Genomic DNA, 17152 nt, shown 5'->3' on the forward strand with positions numbered 1-17152 from the left:
CGAGGCCAGCTTCAACCTCCGGGTCAAATCAGTCATTTTCTACCGAAAATTCTTGAGCGGTCTGGACCGTTACACAACGATCCTACTAAATTTACTTGCCATGGTTATTTAAAACACATAAAAATCCACCTTGTTGTGAAATTTGTAAACTTTCCAGTCCACATTGAGGAAACTATGAGCGAAAAACCGGGTCGAAATTTCAGGGCCTCAAGTATGCGTCCCAAATTCATCGGAAAATCGGTATTCCTAAATGTAATGCCAAAATTTATTTTGCTGGCACGAAAGATGAGATGTCAGTTAAGGTTTAGGAGTTTTCAGTATCTAAAATGGGGGACTCTAGTGAAAGTTACGGCGAGTTGAAAATACCGAAAAATAAGGCCCGTGAGCAGCCAGTGTTCGATCTAGGATACCGACGGACACCAATGATTCACCTATACTCTATACCTCAATACCCACCTATACCTAAAGCTACGCTTTCAGCTTTAGCTGACAGCGGAGCTAAAAAAGTTGACGGATGGATGATTGGCAACAATGGAGAATCAACCTAACCCTTAAGTTCTGCACAGCTTTTGCTGACAGCAGAGCTAACAAACTAAAATAAAATCCTGACCTATCTACCCTATTTTCATAGGCCATGTCATCGGAAACACTTATTTTTTTGTTCGCCTTATTTTGTACCATGACACTCTTGTTGCTATGAGACTATCCTTGTCTACAGCAGACTTGTATATCAGTGACCAGCATCATTTAAATGTGTTACAAATTTAAATTATCAGTAACAAAATTGAAGAACTTCTTTTATCTGACTGAACTAAATTTTTTAGAGAAAGACACAAAATGACTTTTTATATAGTAATGTATAATATATTGCACAAGTTGATCATTCAATGTTTGTCTTAAAGTATTGTAATTGTTCTGTAGTATATATATATATATATATATATATATATATATATATATATATATATATATATATATATATATATATATATATATATATATATATATATATATATATATATATATATATATATATATAGGTTTTGAAGATTTGAACCAAATTATATGCTATAGACCCTACAGAACTGTTTCGTGAGGTGCGTAGTCCTCACTCATCAGGGGTAGAATGGAATATAGTATCTGCGTATCCTTACCGTTAAATTCTATTATTCTAAAGTTCCTAACAGGGAATATCTACCTAGTAACATAGCGCATTAGCATAGTTAATTGTTCTGCAATAATGATTTATGTCTATATATATATATATATATATATATATATATATATATATATATATATATATATATATATATATATATATATATATATATATATATATATATATATATATATATATATATATATATATATATATATATATATATATATATATATATATATATATATATATATATATATATATATATATATATATATATATATATATATATATATATATATATATATATATATATATATATATATATATATATATATATATATATATATATATATATATATATATATATATATAATATATATATATATATATATATATATATATATATATATATATATATATATATATATATATATATATATATATATATATATATATATATATATATATATATATATATATATATATATATATATATATATATATATATATATATATATATATATATATATATATATATATATATATATATATATATATATATATATATATATATATATATATATATATATATATATATATATATATATATATATATATATATATATATATATATATATTCATTGTTAGGCACTATACAGAGGTGGTGTTTGAAATGATAACCTCATTGTTTTCTTTATCATCAGTCTTAGGCAGTGGTTTAAACACAGACTCATAGTACTGGTCATCCAATTTGCGTAGACATGGTTCCATGAAGAGAGTCACAACAGTTGATATGAAAAGACCACCAGAAACATAAAATGGAACATCATAGCTGTCCGTTACATCATACAACCAACCTGTAGGAAGAAATAAATACATCACATTCTCACTCATCGGTTTCTGTGTGATCGTACCAATGAGAGTGTGTGAACAGTAACCTGCAATGTGCTATAATAGTATACAAAATCTGTCTACGTCTACACATACACGTTATAATACCTAATGTTACCCTAATCTTTATAATACCTCATGTTACCCTAAACTTTATAATACCTCATGTTACCCTAAACTTTATAACACCCGATGTTACCCTAAACTTTACAATACCTCATGTTACCCTTAACTTTATAATACCTCATGTTACCCAAAGCTTTATAATATCTCATGTTACCCTAAACTTTATAATACCCGATGTTACCCTAAACTTTGTAATACTTCATGTTACCCTAAACTTTATAATACCTCATGTAACCCTAACATTTATAATACCCGATGTTACCCTAAAATTTATAATACCTCATGTAACCCTAACATTTATAATACCCGATGTAACCCTAAAATTTATAATACCCGATGTTACCCTAAACTTTACAATACCTCATGTTACCCTAAACTTTAGAATACCTCATGTTACCCTTATTTTTATAATACCTCATGTTACCCTAAACTTTATAATACCTCATGTTACCCTTAACTTTATGATACCTCATGTTACCCTACACTTTAGAATATTGAAAGATGCCACTTTAAGTTCATTAAACTTGATTTTCTACAAAAGCCTGCTAAAGTTTGTTGACGAAATTTTTTGAAGGATAACAAATTATAAACCTTCATCATATCGTACATTATGTAATTCAGGTTTTTTTTGTCATTTTGCATGTTATTATATTTATCAATATTGAATATTACATATGTAGTTTCATACATTCAGAAAGGCCAATTAATACACATCTAATTTTGTGTATTTAGTCTTTAAGAGCTCTTAGATTTTGTTTTTACAAGTATTTTGAGTCAAATAAAATGTATTAATCTATACTAATTTCCAGAATACTATAATGTGCTGTACTGTGCAATATTGGGCTGTATTGTCCTGTGCTGTCCTGGACTATACTGTGCTAGCGGGGGTGCAATGCTGGAATGTGCTGTGTCTTGTGCAGGCGTGTACTATGCCAATATTGTACTGTACTGTACTGTACTGAAATACTACAAGTACAATACTGTACTATATTACTTCACTATACTACACTACACCACATTACACTACAATACACTACCCTACGTTATACTAAACTGCACTGCACTGTATAACACTTTACTACACTACAGTGTACAATGCTACTCTACATTACACTACACTGCACTACAGTACTTTGCACTATACTACACTAAAATGTACTGCACTATACTACAGTGCACTGCGCTGCTTGGAACTGCACCATACTGTTGGGTTTGATTGGACATACAAGATATGTACCAGTGATTACTTGCACAGGTGTGTGTGCATATACTAGTTGTATTTGCACTGCAGTGCAATATCAAAAACATTATTGCATGCCTGTATACAAATGATTCCACACTCATTCCTTATAAAAGCACACGATTACACAGTTTGATTTTTTACAGAAATTTCCTGTTGCGTATAAACATAATATTACAAATGTATGTGATAATAACAGAACGTCATGCAATGTGAGTGGCAGTATGGGTACTCAAATATACTCATGCTTACAGTGTTTTCAGCTGCACTTTCACTCACTTTACTCGTGAAAGTATGGCAGCAGAGAACACTGCAAGCACTTGTGCAAATAAACCTGTGTATGCCAAACTTGACCTCTTGAGATTCTGTCAAACTCTCATACCATCACATACTGCTATCCTGTGCTGTGATGTGATGTGTTGTGCTGAACTGTGCTGATAATCTCACAATCTTTTTGTTAGTTGGACATGAAAAAAATTAAGCTATTCAATGGGCTACAAAGCCCTTTGCATTGGGAAGATAGGTAGTTTTGGAAGACACATTTTTACACCTAATTTGCATATCACTGATGGGATCGTGTTATGAACAGTTCTTAATTAAACACCTGTTCCAACCAAATTTCAACCCAATCTGCTCAGTAGTTTTGGAATTAAAAATTTTTGACCAAAGAAACACATTTTTATACCTAATTTGCATATTACTGATGGGATCATTATGTCATGAACAGTCACTATAAGAATGTTCCTACCAACTTTCAGACCGATCTGTCCAGTACTTTTTGAGTTTAAGGGTTTTTTACCAAAATTACCTTTTTTACCCAAATCACACATCGCGGTGATAAGATCATTTTGATTTGAACAATTTCCCAACTTGACACCCAAGGTAATATACCCACCAAATATCAAAGCAATCGGTCAAGTGGTTTACACAAACACATACATCCAAACATCCACACATCCACACAGGCAGACAGACAGACACTTTGCCATGCCTATAGGGCTACTGAACATAAGAAGTTCAGTTATGCTAAAAACAAACTGATGCATATGTCCCACATGATATGTCACTCTGTGTCAGGTTTGAAAGAAATCGGATATTGCATGTTTGAGAAATTACATATTACAACCACACGGATGCACAGATGGAGCCCATTGTAAAGAGAACCACCTTCAGGGGGCTACAAACTAGCAACATTGCAATTATACTTACCAGCTGCTGGGGGTCCCATAACGCCACCTATTCCCATGAAGACATTGACAAGCGGATATGCTGCACCCAATGACTGTGTTCCAAGGAATTCAGTGATGGCAACAGGGACAACAGGCAGGAAGGTACCAGATGTCAAACCCAGCATTACACAATAAATTGTCATAGTTTCAAATGTCCCCGCTAAACCACTAAGACAAGTACAAACCCCACATAGCACCGTGCTTCCAATACATAGCTGGAAACCTGTCACAAACTTCAATGTATGGAGTAAACCACCATGGGCAAAGCGCCCAATTAAGGAAGCTATTCCAAATATTGATACAAGGAATGCTGCTCCTTCTGCATCAATGCCTTTCACCCTGGCACGTGGTAGGAGATGAACCACTACAGAATAATAGCCAAAGCCCATAACAAACAAAACATATGGCAACATAGCATACCGATAGCTTTCACATAGTAAAGAGCACTCTAGTCCAAGCATTTTAAAAACATTACATCCAAAACGCACACAAGTTTTATCAGATACAACATCATCATCTTCTTGAAGGTTATTGCCCTGTAATGGTTTTGTGGTATTTCCGTTATTGAGCCTTGTCTGTACTTGATTCCGTTTCGGTTTGCGGTAAATTGCAGCCGATACACAGACGTTGAGTTCCATTGCAGCAAGTACAAGTAAAGCTCCTCTCCATCCATACAAATCAATAAACTTTTGAAATAAAGGTGGTAAAACAATTATGCCAATCCCAACACCTGCAAATCCTAAACCATTTGCCAGAGCATGACGCCTTTTGAAATACTGTCCAATAAAGGCAACACTGGGACTGAACATCAAACCATTACTGACACCTAGAATACAAGAAAAAACAAGAAAGGGTAGATTTTAAACCACAAGGTGATGTTAAAATAAAATATCCTTCCAACATGAGTTAAAAGTGTGTGACAATAGATTTTAAACCACAAGATGCTCTTACATATCCTACAAAGTTCCAATATGAGTTCAAGGTTTGTGATGGTAAATTTGCAATGAGTGTTAACCCCAAATCATTGAGTGTTACATATTCACTCAATGTTTTCCTGCATTTTTTTAATATGAACAATTATTTCACATTTCTCTGCATTCTATAACATATTTGATAATCTCTGGGAGCATTCATTTTTGGGTAAGCTATTAAAAAGAATGGTTTAATGACATAATTTTCCCTTGCCCAAGTTGGGTACACCAAGAAAATGTGATTACATTTCTTAGTTATCTGTACAGAGAAACAAAATATTTCCTCAATGCGTATCGAGCATGTTAAATGTGTTGTTCTGATTGGACGACAGCTCCACATAATGGTTGTAAAATATTAATATATATCACAGTTATACCAGTTGTAATGTTCTGATACTCCCTAAACACAATTTATCTGAGCATGTCTTCAACTGCCATGCAGACTGTCAATCTACACATGCACAGAAATTGTGTCCCAATGAAGTTTCAGCAATGAAAAGCACTTCAATTAAGTCAACCATATTTCTGTCTTTCAGAAGGCAAACTTCAACTAAATATTGACTTATGCTGATAAAAATGAAAATACTGCCAATGGTGCTGTAGCACAACTGCACAGTTTATATGATAATTTTTGTCACTTGTTTATCCACATGCCAAATCTAACCCTGCTGTTACCCATGCAATATGCATTGCATCATCATTACACTTGTATATATCATGTTTTTTTAATACCTCTACTTACCAACTACCCCTCTTGTTATCTTTGCCATATACACCATCATTAGGCTTTTGCTATGGATGTGTGCTTGTTGCTAGGTATACATGTACATGTATACGTGTTCACTTTTTGGATGTTAACCCACTTGCCTAACATTGTCCCTGTTATCTTTGCAATATACCATCATTTGGCTGTTGCTGTTGGCATGGTCTTGTTACTATGTATATTTGCATAAAAATTTGACTGTTTATTCACTTGCAGACCCAAAAATGTTGTCTTTTCAAAATATACTGGCATCTGGCTGTTGATAAGGGCATTGTCATGATTACTAGACCCAGTTGCCTTGGACAAAGTCTGCATCCACTTCCATAAGCATCCCAATCAAAATTCAGCCCCATTTACGAAGTAGTTTTCAAAATATATGTTTTTAACCAAAGCCATGCTTTTAGACCTAATTTGCATATCTAAACACCCATAGTAACATCTCAACCAAATTTCAGCTCAATACTTTTGAAATTAAAGATTTTTGACCAAAAAGCCATATTTTTAGACCTAATGTACTTAATATATATATCACTGATGAAATCACCATATCTTGAACAATTCTTCATCTACACATCCTAAAGACCGTCTCAGTAAATTCCAGAATAATTTCTCAGTAGTCTGCGTTCAGTGCTTTTTTTTTACCAAAAATGGCATTTTTCGCCCCAAATCACACATCTGTGATGAAACAATTTCCCAACTAACAATCCAAAATAACACCCCTCGAACACCAAGAAAATGGTGTGACACATGCACAGACAGACACTTTGCCATGCTTATAGCTCTTCTGAACCTCAGTTCAGTTGTGCTAACTGATTTTACATAAGGAAAGACTAAAACAAATAAAACCTTTCAAACACTCATTTGCCCTATGAACTTGGATTGTAGTTTAGTATGTAAGGTTCAAAATGCTCATTCCTAGGCCAAGTGTATAAGCACTCACACAGTGCTCAATATGAAAGACTTTTCCTTCATTCATTTCCTGCATTCTCGAAGTCAGAGAAGATGCAGTTTAAATGAAAGTTGATATCATATAATAGCAATAACCCCCACTGTACATGTACACCCGGGTATGGAATATTCTGGGTATGCAAACAACAGAGGTCCTTCATAATTAAATGTATGCCAAAATCATCAGAAATTTCGAGTCTGCCTATCATTTCTACCTTATGGTTGCATCACATCTTAATCCTCATTTCAATGATGCATAGCACTAAATGAAGCACATCAACCATTTGCATACCCAGAATTTCCTACCTGTAAACCCCAGTGTCTGTCTATGCTTTTTTCCCAGAAAAGTCATGCAATACCAAGATGGTGAAAGTGACTTTTCACGACTTTAAATGCTTGACATCAACTAAATCAACTAGGAAATCAGCCTCACCATTGTTATCCTTTAATAAGGGTTATACTATATGCTATAACTTACCTACTAGAATTCCAAGGCTAAAATACAGAATGTATATTGATGTAGCAAATGAACTTATGATGAACCCAACAGATCCCAAAATACCAGCAAACATCACTACTGCACGACAACCAAATCTATTATTGGCTTTATTTGCTAGAGGCCCTGGAATGAGGTATAAAAAAGGAGAAAATAAATTTATCAATATCCATAACTAGGAGGGGATCAATAACACTCAATTTGCAACAACCTTTTACACCAAATATGAAATTTAAGTGGCCATATGGATGAGGATTTGCTATTTTATTTTGGATTTTTAATTTCTAAAACAACTTTATCATGGCTTCCTACTTGAAAAAATCAAACAAACATAGACCAAGTCTGTGTTGCTAACTCAATAAATTGCAAAAGATTACTATAAACGTGTAAAATGTCTGTCATTGTACATACAATACAAACATTTTACACATTTATTAATCTTTTGCAATTTATTGAGTTACCCACACAGACTTGGTCTATGTTGGTTAACAAACATTGATTTTTCATGTAGGAAGCCAATACAATTGTATTATAATTAAAAGCCAAAATAAATACACAATCCTCTTCCATATATGACCACTTTAAAGACAGGCTTTTATTTATCAGCAATGACGATTATGGTACAAGGTATCAACAAATGTAACCATATTGTCATAAACCACTGTCTGATATAATTTTCCATTTAATTGCTTTTGTAATTGTTTGCAAAATTGACAATGATATGAATCTTCATGAAAATTAACTTGTGTCTGTTGTGAGTGAAAAAAAAAATTTGCTAGCAATTATATTTTTCAACGAAATATCACCTGTCAGGTCCATCTTAGACCAAAGGTCTAGAGAACACACCCTATTTCCTATCCATTAGCCTGTGAGTTTGTTCTAGGATTAGCAATCTACAATGTACTAATTTAATGCAAAGTTGGTAAACTCTGATAAGACAGTGATAAGGGGGGGGGGGGGGGGGGGATAGGGAAAAAGCAGTGAGAGGAAACAATACTTATGATGGCAATATTTAAAACTTTATTTGAAATACTAGTATAGAGAAAATAATATTAGAAATCCAGAAAATCACACGAACAAAATTATTTATTTCAATATTTGTCCTGTTCCGTGTTTTTGCCACTGTTCAGAGAGATATCGCCAGTATGTGCCATGATCATTTTAAAGATCTTTTCTCTGCAGTGTAAAAGTCTGAGAACAATAAGGAGTTTGTAATGACGAGTTTATCTAATGTTAATGACCCTCCACAGCTGTTCTCTGTTCAAGACATCAGGGGCACGTTCGGTAGACAAAGCGCCAGCAGACGTTTCAAAACGTTTTGTTCCCGAATGAATAATTGTCATAGTTTTTCGCGGGCGACCCGGGACGAAGGAAGGCAGAAGAGTGAGGTGACTCGCCAAAAGCCAAGATGGCGGCCACGAATTCTCACTTCATCGGCGAACTTGAGTTTTTGTGTAGGATTACTTAGTGCACATTAGTTTTGATTCAGCACTGCGAAAAAGTTCATGGAATTGGTCATTTACAATTGGCAACGGTATTTAGAAATACGAATACCCGTCGGGATAATGGTACGGTCGATTTGACGTACATTGAGCGATGCAAGATAAACTTGGGGTCAGGTCACGGGTCAAAGATCACTTCGTTAGTGTAAAAATAGTGTATGCATAAATAACAGGCCCTTTTTAGGCATTCTAGCATCCTGACAGTACTGCAAAGGTGTGATTTAATTATGCGCATCGTCTTTTCAGTGATGAGTGCTGAATGTACACAAAATGCGACAATCATCTGTTTGAATGTGCCGCCATCTTTTGTTTTTCACAAATATTAATGCCACTATACCAATGTTATGATACGAACGCGCCCCAGATCTACCATTGAAAGAGTATGGATAAGGGTAAAGCACATGGCCTTGATGGTATTTATACTAAGCACTTAATTTATGTGGATAGCAGGTTTTATGTCTTTTTGGCCATACTCTTCAATATTTGTGTTTTACACGGGTATTTGCCACATGATATGATTTCTACCGTTTTGATGCCGATATAAGGCTGGGGATGTCACTGATGAGGGTAACTATAGACCTATTGCCCTTTCATCTGTCATTTCAAAAGTGCTTGAACATGTTCTACTTAACTATACCGAGTCACATTTGTATATATCTGACAATCAATCTGGTTTTAAGGCTAAACACTCTACTGACCAATGTATCTATCTCCTGAAGGAAGTTATCCAATTTTATAAGTCTAATAAGAGTCCCATGTTTTTATGTTTTATGGATGCTTCGATCGGGTTAATCACAGGTCACTTTTTAAAAGCTTTTACTGAGAGGAGTTCCTGTAATTTTTGTTTGTTTGATTTTGATATAGATCTCAGCATATAGATCTCAGCAAGTGTGTGTTAAATGGGGAGCTGTGGGTCATTGTGTTTTGGATTGTGATGGAAGAAAAAAATCCTTTTTCTACAATGGCATATAGCCTTGTCTGAAATGTGGTACAGTACATGTAAATATTTGTAGTCCTCCCTGTTTCTTACATGAATTCTTTAATATTACTTATTAGTTCAAGCATAACTATAAATATACATATACATGTATTACCTAGCTACCACACTAGTTACAGAACATGTCATGTAAATGCTTGGCTGTTTCACAATCAGTGCTTCACTTATATTGCACTTTGGGGCAAAAGTGAACTTGAAGGTTTCGTAATGGTAATCTTCATAGATAGTTAACTTTATAAAAGAAGTTAATCTCAAATGTTCCCTACTCGTCACTACGAACTTGTCAGAAGGGATTAACACACTTTCTATTTTGGACACTACATGTTATTGACACTACAAATCACTTTTTATTATACACTCAGTATGACCACCTAAAGTTCTCTAACATACCGGTGACTTTACTATACATGCAATATTAATGCCACTATACCAATGTTACGAGACCATTTTTATGTGACATGGGAAACTCATTTAAAACTTACATTTACGTTAGCTATTCGAAGCTTGGAAATATTACCTCACAGGCTATGAATAACCTAAACATTGCCTTAATAGAAGCCAAAAACTGCACATCTGCCAGGGGGAAAACCCCAAGGACTCCCTCACCCCCAGAGGTCACTCATGCATTCAACCAACAATCAGATGCACCAACAACCTTTTTACTGTCACAATGGTATTAAACTTTTCTTAAATATTTTCACCCAAATCTAATTTGAGATGATATTGTCTCTTAAAGATGTGAAATGTTTGCCAACGTAGTCTAAAATTGCTTTAACTCCAAATCTCCCTTATCAATGATACTACTAGTAGATGTGCTGACCTTTACTACATGTATATAATGATGCCATTTAACTGTTTAAGAACATATTTCAACCCTATGTAAGTTATAAAGAATAGTTTCTGATACTTGATGGTGCTGTCTTGTAAAGCAGGGATTGAGTTATTGCTTGAAAGGGTCTGAATAGCCTAAAAATTGGCTTTAAAGAGTAAAAATCCTCCAGGGCTTCTAGAGGGAGACCCCTTTGGACCCCCCCCCCCCTACATGAGGTGCACATATCCCAGTCTCAAGCTCTTCCCCTCTTACTGTCAAGATGCTATCAAAGTATATTTCAAAAGTATTTCAACCCTGTGTAGTTGCTTTTTACATGTTGGTGCTGTCTTGTAAAGCTTGGAAATTATTGTCTGAAAGGGTCTGAATAGTCTCTAAATTGACTTTTCAGAGTAAAAAACCTCCAGGACTTCTAGGGGAGACCCCTAGGACCCCCCCCCCCCCATTACATGATGTGTACACATCCCAGTCTCAACCTCTTCCCCCTACCTCTTACTGTCAAGATGCTATCAAACTTAATATTTCAAAAATATTGTTTTCTTTTTACATGTTGGTGCTGTCTTGTAAAGCTTGGAAATTATTGTCTGAAAGGGCCTGAATAGTCTCAAAAATGACTTTTCAGAGTAAAAACCTACAGGGCTTATAGGGGGAGACCCCCTAGGACCCCCATAACAGATATACATATTCCGTGCTCAAGCTTTCCCATACCTTTCACTGTCAAGATGCTATTAAAGTCCTTTTGGAATATATTTACCCTGTGTAGTCAATAATTATAATTATGATAGTGCTAACCCGGGATCTTATAAAGTAGATGCAAGACAGTCAAGCAGTCCACACTGAGTCACGATCAAAAAATACCTGTCATGTGAATATATATATATATATATATATATATATATATATATATATATATATATATATATATATATATATATATATATATATATATATATATATATATATATATATACAGGGCTCGAAATTCGGTTTTTTTTCTTGATATATATATATATATATATATATATATATATATATATATATATATATATATATATATATATATATATATATATACAGGGCTCGAAATTCGGTTTTTTTTCTTGGTAGCCCACTTGGTAGCCCGAGAGCAGTGACTGGTAGCCCATATGCATGCATTCCTAAATTAATGATGTTTGTGTATATATGTAACTATATGATGTATTGAATTCGATGATTAATTGAATATCTTGAGAGGTCACGTTAATGCGTTATGTGTGTGTACTATTTCACGCCATAATTGAACTGGGGATGCAATGTTTTGCATGTATGTGTCTCTGGGGACGTGTCATAAAGAGGGGACATGTGAGGCTTACTGTTAGCAAACAACGTACGGTTATTATTGCAATGAAGAATAAGACATCTAGTCGCAGTTCTTACTTGTAACTATTAGCTAAATCTCTTGGTGCAGTGAGACCTGTAAAATTTGAATATGATTCAACGTATGGAAAATGTATAAACAGTTTCATAAGCCCCATGGCCATTTCCTGATGTGGAGACTACGTCTTGGGTAGTTTAGAAACTATGTGCTGTTATCATTATCTATCCACGTGATTGGTTATTTATTAACAGACGGGTTAGACAGGTTTTGTATCAATACATGACGACCATTACGGCAAAGGCCCTTCCATTCATGGGCGAAGAGATAATCAAACAGAGTCTAAGACCACATCGGCAGATGGTCCATGCTGAAAACTTCACTCAGATAAATTCAAACCATCACGTCACCATTTCATTCTCACTAAAACTTCAACTTTCTTTTGAGCTTTGCTACTACTACTAGATCAAATGCATTACGTGAATTTTACCATTCACTGCATGCTCTCTGTGGTTGTGTAAGCGTGGTTTACACACGGAATGTTTTAGGCATCGTTCAAGAATAAACGAATCTGTAGGACAGGTGTATACCAAGTTAACAGTTCTCATCAGCAGCATAATATTTTATCAAACACCATTACAACTGTCTCTGTCAAGTTGAAAGTTAAAGCTGTCATTCATGTGATGGAATTTAGTTACTGCAGTGCTGTACCGAGAGTGTACTGTGACTCTGAGAAGAGCCAAAAGGGCCTGGGCCGGAGATCATATTTCCAGAGAGTGATTACCATGGAAAATTGAAAGTATAGAAAGATAACATTAAATTGCTATACAGAATATTGTTGCATATAAATGTTTTGTTGTGACATTTTGGAAGTACAAGCTGTGTGTACGATGTACGGAAGAATGACGTGTACAGTGTACATGTATTTCGTGTACATTTGATATACATGTAGTGTGGATGCAAATTTGGAAATGACGCACTGATTTTGACGCTAATTTTGGGAGAACAGGCCCCACAGGACTGCGACCTCGGAGGCCCCCGGCCCGGGAAGGCGTCGGAGTCAGACTGTCACAGTTTCATTCAAAACTTAGTAGCCCAACTGGGCTACCACTCACATAATTTGGTAGCCCAGAGACAAACATTGGTAGTCTGTGGACGCGGGACTACCGCGAATTTCGAGCCCTGATATATATATATATGTTGAGGGTAGAAGAAAATCAAGTCGGGTTTTTCGTCTCTACAAGCCTGTTTCGTGAGTAAATCACTCGTCAGGAGATGTTGATATATATATATATATATATATATATATATATATATATATATATATATATATATATATATATATATATATATATATATATATATATATATATATATATATATATATGGGGGGTCATCATGTTTTAGAATTAAGTGATGGGGGGTTTCAGCCTGTTTTTGGTTTTAGAGATAGGGGGGTCAGTGACTTTGTCAGCCCAACTTAATCCACCGCCCCCCCCCCCCACCCCCCACTCCCCACCTGAAGAAACTGACCGGCCCCTTAATGGCGTTTGCCAGGGGGAATTTTATTTCCATGTTTTTTTATGTTTACATTGATGATCTGAGCCATCATTTGTCCTCTCATAAGGTTGGATGTCTGCTTAGCAGTAGACTTTTGAATCACATTTCAAATGCTGATGATTTATAATTGTCTTCAGCCCCTCTAGCGAGGGTTTACAAAAGCTTATTCATGTTTGCAAGATTTACAGTATCAAACATGATATTATCTATAGTCAGAAAAAAAGTTTGTATGGTTGTCATGCCCAAAAAACTTTTAAGCTTTTGAACACCCCTGTTATTTCTTTGAATGATAATAAGCCTTCGTTTGTCGATTCATACAAATAACTGGGTATATTTGTCCTCAGTAGCTTCATGGATGATGATGATATCACTAGACAAATGCGATTACATACACTGTAACTTTCTATGCAGGAATTTTGTATTTTGTTCTAGTCAAGTTAAGGTTAGGTTATTCAAGTATTTTTGTTCTAATTTATACTGTTGTCATCTGTGGTGTAATTTTAAGTTGAAAACATACAACAAAGGTTGAGTTGCATATAATAATTGTTTTAGAAAAAAAAAATTACTCCAGACGGTGTAGTATAAGTTCTATGTTTGTTTGTTACTCAGTTTTGTCTTTTGGTGAACTTATCCAGAAAAGTGTTTATAATTTTGTCAAGATAGTTTTAGATAAGATAGTAGTAATGTTTATGTACAGTGTGTTTACTCATGTATGTACCATGACTCTCCAGTGCAGGCACTGGAGAAATATTCTTTATTGATTCGTGTCATTATTTTGTGTTTTTGTATTAGTTTGGTTTTTGAGGGCTTTTTATATGTATTTTCTTATTCCTGGTGTATTTCTTTATATGGGCCTTGAGCCTGATCCATAAACAATAAATAAATAAAATATTATCAGCCATATCTCAGGTCACAAGTGTCTGTGCTGCAACCATATATTAGCATAATAATTAGTCCACAGGTCACTGTGCTTCCATTGTGTTTACAGTCTGACACATTCTAGACGATCTTATGTAACGTGTAAAAATTTCCCGTGGTACCCTTCCCAAAATGGCCTGAGCAACTATACTTACCCATAGCCAGTGTAAGAAATGAAACAAGGGCACTGATCCATGAAGTCTTGCTCGCGCTTTCTTGAAAATGCTGACGAAATTCTACGAAGAATGGTCCCAAGGAAGCATTCACAGCCAAGCAGAAGAACACAACGATACTTGTCGCCAGGACGATGAACCATCCGAAACCACCGTCGAGAACTTCGGGCTGTTCTCTGAAGTACGAAGACTTCCTCCGCCTCATGTTGAGAGAGGATACGTGGCTGCTGAGTAAACGTAAATGCTTCTTTCAAAGTGTACCGAGCCTGTCGTTATCTTTCATTGCATCAGATTCATAGAAACAAGGTCTGGTCGTCCAACATACGATGAATTTGACCGTGACGATAGCGATACCATGGTCATACATGTAGTTACAGTCACACTTTCAAAGATTGCGATTCACTATACAAATCACCATGATCATGGATTGCCAGAAAAAGATGATGATGATATCCGTCCACGTTTAGAATCTACAGTCGTGAGAATCTCCCATACCACATGTACCCTGACAGTGACAGTGCACGAAATGGGGTTGGTAAACTATATCGAAGTGCTCATTTACATATATTACCATATCATTAATTCATGTATCTCGCGTTTCGGCCAATGACAAGCTGGGGCACGTTCGATTTGCACAATCATAATCATGATTTATCAATCACAATCATGATTTTGCGTTTGATAAATACCAATCACAATCATGATTGGTAATCATAGTAATCATGGCCCAAACCATGATTGACGTGATTACAAGATGGCGGACAACGTAAGTCAAAGGGGATCGTGCGCCCGTGGCTGACGCGGTGACGGCAAGTTAGAAATTACGGAAAACATTATGTAAATAAATTGTGTTCGGTCAGATTGGTAATTTGTTATGTTACTAGTATCAGTGTAATAATTTTGACGATGTAAAATCATTTAATTTATAAAAATCATAGGAAATGTGCGAAACTTTTTTAAAATGTTTACATGTATTAAAAGTAATCATGATCGTGATTAGGCGTTTTGTTTACAACCTGACGTTTGGGTAATATCGAATGCGCCCCTGGTAATTGCGTATGACATATCGACCGTCAGTGTTTCCATAGTGTTTGACAGGCTAGGCAAAACCATATGATGAGAATTACTTGTGCTCGGTCTTTTACAACGTTGTAACTTTAAGACATATATGCTTGAGTTGGAAAACATCCCCTGTGCTTGTTTGAAATATCAAGATGTGTACACTTCAAATTCTATTTTCTATACGTGCGACAACATGACTGTCACAGTACCACAGGGGGCTCAGGCTCAGTTAGTTTTGTTTACAAATACAAACATACAAAACACAAACAAATAATAAACAAGTAAAAAACAAACAAGCAAACAAAAACATAAACAAATAAACCGATAAATGAGTAGTTAAATACATGAATAAGCAACAACAACAAACAAACAAATAATGACACCCCCACCATAAAATAGTCACCATAGGAGATATCCATTGGTAACTATTTGGGGGGGGGGGGGTAGTATTTGTTTGGTTGGTTGGTTGTTGGCTGGTTGTTAGGTTTGTTGTTGTGTATTCATTTATTTATCTACCGATTTATTGGTTTATTTGTTTATGTTTACGTTTGTTTGTTACTTGTTTACCAGTACCGTAGCCTGTGGGGGGGGGGCAGCTCCCCCCCCCTGAGATTTGGGGGGGGGGGGAAAGAAAGAAAAAAACCTACTTTTTGAATACATAGCGATGTTTTCAAAATCGTTATTTACGTGACGATTCCTAGCATGCGCGACTGTACACTGAATCCTCGCTGCCATATGCATTTTATATCTCTATTGTACGCTGGCTTAATTTTGAATAAAAATGTGTCCAGTTAAAAATTGTAACTTTTTGCAGCAAATTAAAAATTCTTTGTGCGGGAAAGTACAAAAGAAGTGCGCACATGCACTGTGCATTATCCGCGAGGAACAGTGCAGTAGTCTTGAAAGTCTCCTTCATTTGAAGATAGCAAGT

The 17152-nt window shown here is 35.1% G+C and overlaps 1 protein-coding gene across 1 annotated transcript; it reads right to left on the reverse strand.

Moving 5' to 3' along the window:
- Positions 1–1813: 1813 nt before the first annotated feature.
- Positions 1814–15672, reverse strand: LOC144453494 (monocarboxylate transporter 12-like). The gene is made up of 4 exons (XM_078144803.1): positions 15142–15672; positions 7809–7952; positions 4629–5474; positions 1814–2019 (listed from the first exon to the last, which is right to left on the reverse strand). The coding sequence occupies exons 1-4, from the start codon at positions 15362–15364 to the stop codon at positions 1814–1816; spliced, it is 1419 nt and encodes a 472-aa protein (XP_078000929.1). The 5' UTR covers positions 15365–15672.
- Positions 15673–17152: the final 1480 nt, after the last annotated feature.

The sequence above is a fragment of the Glandiceps talaboti genome, chromosome 2, assembly GCF_964340395.1.
Source record: "Glandiceps talaboti chromosome 2, keGlaTala1.1, whole genome shotgun sequence".
Classification (NCBI taxonomy): Eukaryota; Metazoa; Hemichordata; class Enteropneusta; family Spengelidae; genus Glandiceps; species Glandiceps talaboti.